Source organism: Papaver somniferum, chromosome 5, assembly GCF_003573695.1.
Source record: "Papaver somniferum cultivar HN1 chromosome 5, ASM357369v1, whole genome shotgun sequence".
NCBI classification, from domain to species: Eukaryota; Viridiplantae; Streptophyta; class Magnoliopsida; order Ranunculales; family Papaveraceae; genus Papaver; species Papaver somniferum.
The window spans coordinates 146,691,413-146,696,496 of record NC_039362.1 but is presented as its reverse complement, the minus strand read 5'-3'; the positions used below and the strand labels follow the sequence as shown (position 1 = coordinate 146,696,496).

Below are 5,084 nucleotides of genomic sequence, written 5' to 3'. Positions count from 1 at the left end.
TATCGCATAATAGGTTGAGGAAAATTTATTCTTCTAAAAATCATAAATGTGAAAGACGTTCCTAGGAGACATCAAGTTACATTCATATTCACGAACTGATTTGGTCAGTATATGAACTTTGAATTTTATTGATAATATATTTGATGAATAAAATCTCTTATTAACTCGCATACAAAAACTGATTTGTTCAGTTCACGAACTGGTTGATTTTGACATGTTCCTGGATACTTTTTATAATTCAAGCACACAAACTGATTTGGATCATCTGCGAACTTGTAGATATAAAAATTTCATGAACTACGAGATGATAATATTGTTGACGAACTATTTTTGACAGTTCATGTATCTTGGAGACTAATCAAACTCCATTATTGCTTGATGGTTCATATACAATTTAACCATTGTTCTTGGTCTAACCTTTTGTGCACAACAATTATATCGGTAATATGCAGGTGCACATTCTTCTTTGTAAATTAAGGAAAACTTCTCACATTCTTAAATGAATCAATCTACATTGAGAAGTTTAGTTTTCTTGGTATCCAAATAATTCGTAAACAGGGAAACTAGTTCACGAACTCAACTTTTATTCTAAGCTACTTAGCCTTATTCATCATTATAAAATATGGGATTCTATGCATACTAGAATTTGAATCATGCCACGTTGTGTCCTAGTTGCGGCTAGAGTCGTCCTTTAAATACCTAGGCTTGCTAGATATTTTTAAGTCTTCACTAAGGGATTCTTGAAGCCCAGTCAGACTATCTTTTGATAGTTGTTGATATCCAGAATCTTATTTTGATCATTGTACCCCTTGTTTATTCCAAGGTATACCTCTTCTATTACACGACCATTCAATAACTATTGATCAATAAATAAGATTGATATAAATTACAAACTTATATTTGTTTCAGACTTCATAATTCCATAAATTTTATGTTTGTTTTTAGATTGATATTATAAGGTAGCTACGATTAGTCCTGTTTATAACCTTTTGAAAAGAGTAAGCTATCTTAGTATGGTTTTAATCAATATCCATTTACGTTTATCTCATTTCCCATAGATAAACTTCGAATATCTACTGACCATGAGGAAAAACATGAAGCACAATAAAATGATATATCCAACGAGAACGTGTTTTTTTTTTGCTTGGTAATATAATTTTATTAGAACAAAGTAATAACCAAAAGTTACAAAATAAGACCCATTCTGGTTGGGCTTACAAGTTGGAACACTATCAGAAAACAAGCATCTGGGCTTTAAATCTGGAAAACTAAAAATTAACAAGTTCTGAAGTAAGCTTTGTCTGGGATTTCCATTGAGCTTAAAAATTCAGGTCTTGAAGTGTAGCTTCTTTTTTTCCCCTTTGTCAGATTAACCCCCCTCTTTGCCATGGAGTCTGCTGAGAAGTTTATCTCCCTATAACCATGAGAAAAATGCCATTCTTGAAGAGAGCTTTTAATCTTGTTCCATCTTGTTATACTCCACCATGGAACTGAATATGTTTGAAATGCTTTCATTACAGGTTGGGAATCAGTTTGAAACCAAACTTTGATGAAATTATTAGCAGCTGCCCACTCTCCTGCACATAAAACTGCAACAATTTCTGCCATATAGTTAGTGGCTATCCCTAAACTACCAGACATTGCATACAGATACTCTCCATCCCAATTCCTGCATATATATCCATACCTGCATCTCATGTATTACCTCTTGAAGCACCATCACAGCATATCAGTATAAATGGAGCTATTGGGAGATGGAAATATATCTTTTTTATTCTTGTTATCTTCACCCTTCTACAGTTTAGCGTAAAAGTCTTCAAGATCTGCAAGTCATAAGATGAATTCCACATATTTCCAAACATTCTAACTTCACATTCTTTTGTAAAGTGTAGAATTCTTTGCTTCAGAGGATCTGTTTTAACTTCTTCTTCTTCATAGACTCTTTTAATTCTCATGAACCATATCTCTTTCATTGTAGTCAAAGCTACCACTATCCATAGTTCTTTTATAGTTGGAATTTATGCTTTGCATACTAAAGTATATCTTCAATGGATTTAGGATTAGTGAATTTGAATATTCCTCCCAGCCAACTCCAAATTATTTCACTAAAATCACAGTACCAAAGGATATGCTCTAAGTTTTCTTCCTCTTTTCTGCAGAATGGGCATCTTGATGCTAATTGAAATTTTTTCTTCTTCATTTTTTCATCTGCTGGAACCACTCCTCTTACAAGCTTCCATATATTTCCTGAAATATTGGGATGAATACTCTTGTGCCATACTGCTTTTTCCCATTTAACAGGCTGATATTTTTTCCTTATGCACTCTGAAGTTGATGCCACACTGAAATTTCCAGTTAATGTAGCACTCCAAATTCTCCTATCTTCTTTATGGTCTAAAACTGGAAGTTCTTCAGGCTCAAAAAATTCAAGAAAGTTGACTGGAATTTTCCATTCTCCATTATTTATCAATTCTCTCACTTTCATATCTGGATTCTGCAACATAATGGGATTTTCAGGAAATATATCTTTTAAAGGTCTGTCTTTTATCCAGCTATCATTCCAAACTGAGATATTATTGCCATCACCCACCAACCACCTTATACGTTCTGCAATATCAGAAGCAACCCATTTTATCCCAGGCCATATTGATGACTTTTTATAATATTCTATCCAATTTCCATTCTTGTCTTGGAATTTACCTTGAAAGAATTAGGCCCATTCATCCTTGCCATTTTGCATATTCCAACACATCTTCATAAGCATTGCTTTATTTATCACTTCTAGTTGTCTAATTCCCAACCCACTTGTGATAATGGAGAGCAAGTTTTCTCCCATTTCAATGTAACTGTCATTGTCACAGATGGATCACCATACCACAAGAAGTTCCTTATTATTTTTTCACTTTATTTCAATTTTTTTTTTGGCCATTTATAAACTGACATGTTGAAGATAGGGATACCACATAAGACAAACTTCACCAGGACTAATCTTTCTTGGAATGAAAGCATTTTTCCTTTCCAACCAGCTAAATTTTCTTGTAGCATTTCTACATATCCCCATACATGGTTTGATATTATCATACCTGTAATCAGCATAACTCCTAAATATTTATCAGGGAAACCAGCTAAGCTCATACCAAAATCTGCAGCTAATTGATTTTTCCTTGTATTGCTTGTACCTCCCACAAATCATTTACTCTTTGTGAAGTTAATTTCTTGACCTGAAGCTTTCTGATATTCTTCAAGTATCAATAATAATCTTCTCAAATTTCTTCTATCTCCATTACAAAAAAGAAAAATATCACCTGCAAACATGATATGAGTTGGACTCACTCCATTCCTATGTACCATGGGAATAATTCACCTTTCAATACCATTGAGGATAGTTTTTTGCTTAAAACATCTTCAGCCATAACAAAGAGAAGAGGGGAGAGGGGATCTCCCTGTCTTAAACCTCTGCTTACATTGAAGTATCCAACTGGTCCACCATTAACAAGAACTGATATTTTAGATGATTTAAGAAGAATATGAATCCATTTGATAAACTTATCTGAGAATCCAAATTGTTTCAAATCCATAAAGAGGAATTCCCAACTAAGAGAATCATAAGCTTGATAAATGTCCAACTTCAACCCCACATTACCTCCTCTTCTCTTTGTGTCTAATTCATTGATCATTTCTGATGCTAGAACTATTTGATCTTGAATATTTCTGCCTTTAATGAAGGTTCCTTACTGAGGAGAAACAACCTTATGAACTACTAAACTTAATCTTGAAGTGATGATTTTAGTAAATACCTTGAAACAGAAGTTCATTAATCCAATTGGCCTGAATTGGTTTGCTTTTCTTGCATTTTTGACTTTAGGAATAAGCATTAAAAAGTTTGAATTCATACCTGCTGGGATGAATTCTTTTTCCCAAAAAAATTGAATGGCTTGCACAAAATCTTCACTAATCATATCCCAGCCCAGTTTGTAGAACCATCCACCAAATCCATCTGGTCCTGGGGAGCTCTCTGGATCAAGATCAAAAACTACCTTCTTTATTTCTTCTGCTGAGGGAATGGCTTCTAATTTGTCATTATCTTCATTTATAACTACTATGGGAACTGCTTCAAAAATCTCCTCAGAAATCTGAACTTCTTTATATTTAAACTTGCTTTCAAAGTGATTCAATAATATATCAGCAATCCAACGAGAATGTAATTTATCAGGAAGTAAATAAGACGGAATTAAACAACACAGCTTTTTGTCCAACACGAAAGTATTTTCTAGAAATCATCTTATCATGTAAATTCTTTGTCTTCTCCTTGTGAACACGTGAACTTTGATATGCATCACTACGAATCTTTTTTAGTTTATTGAGTTGGAGTTTTCCTTGTTTCCTGCACCATCCATATCCATATGTCATAATTGAATATCCCAAAAATCTTTATGCCCGATTTCAACCGAAAGATAACGTAGTGTACCGTATGCACGCCTGAAAAGAGACATCACAATAGGCGTTTTGTACGTGGTCTTATAGGCCCACAATGCGTCATTAAGTCGTAATTAAAATCCAATCCTTCCTTGTAGGTTTCAATGTCTTCTCTAGTATGGAATTCACATTGATGTTGCATCTTACCTGTCAATTTGTGGATGATATGGTGTTGTTATCTTGTGTGATATAATGTACTTCTTTAAAAATCCTTAAATGAACTTGTATTTCACCGATTATGGCTATTGGAGTTCCAAAACTTTGAAAAATATATTCTTTAAAAAATCTATAACCACTTTAGAGTCATTAGTAGGGGTGGCTTTAGCTTTCACCAATTCCGAGACATAATCAAGAGCTAATATGATACAAAATTTACCTAAAGAAATAACAAAAGGCCCCATAAAATCAATTCACCAAATACCAAACAATTCAACAAAGAGTATGATAGTTTGTGGTATTTGACTTCGAGCACCAAGATTTCACGTTCTCTAACATAGATCACAAGTAGCACAGAATATATATGCATTTATGGATAAAGTTGGCCGAAAGAATCCATTCTTAACTAACTTGAGTGTGGTTATTTTAGACCTAAAGTGTCCTCCACAAGC

General features: G+C 33.6%; 1 protein-coding gene across 1 annotated transcript; it reads right to left on the bottom strand.

The window, feature by feature from the left end:
- Nucleotides 1–1,275: 1,275 nt before the first annotated feature.
- On the bottom strand, nucleotides 1,276–3,677 carry LOC113279818. The gene is made up of 5 exons (XM_026528475.1): nucleotides 3,349–3,677; nucleotides 2,961–3,083; nucleotides 2,731–2,846; nucleotides 2,121–2,607; nucleotides 1,276–1,687 (listed from the first exon to the last, which is right to left on the bottom strand). The coding sequence occupies exons 1-5, from the start codon at nucleotides 3,675–3,677 to the stop codon at nucleotides 1,276–1,278; spliced, it is 1,467 nt and encodes a 488-aa protein (XP_026384260.1).
- Between the last annotated feature and the right edge of the window lie 1,407 nt (nucleotides 3,678–5,084).

Bases quoted from the DNA above. Each gene is read 5' to 3' on its own strand.
- LOC113279818 (XM_026528475.1), bottom strand. From the start codon at position 3,677: ATGATCAATGAATTAGACACAAAGAGAAGAGGAGGTAATGTGGGGTTG. The intron at 3,084-3,348 runs GTACATAGGAAT...TGCTGATTACAG, and splicing joins AAAGGTGAATTATTCCCATG to GTATGATAATATCAAACCAT. The intron at 2,847-2,960 runs GTATCCCTATCT...TGACAATGACAG, and splicing joins GGTGAAGTTTGTCTTATGTG to TTACATTGAAATGGGAGAAA.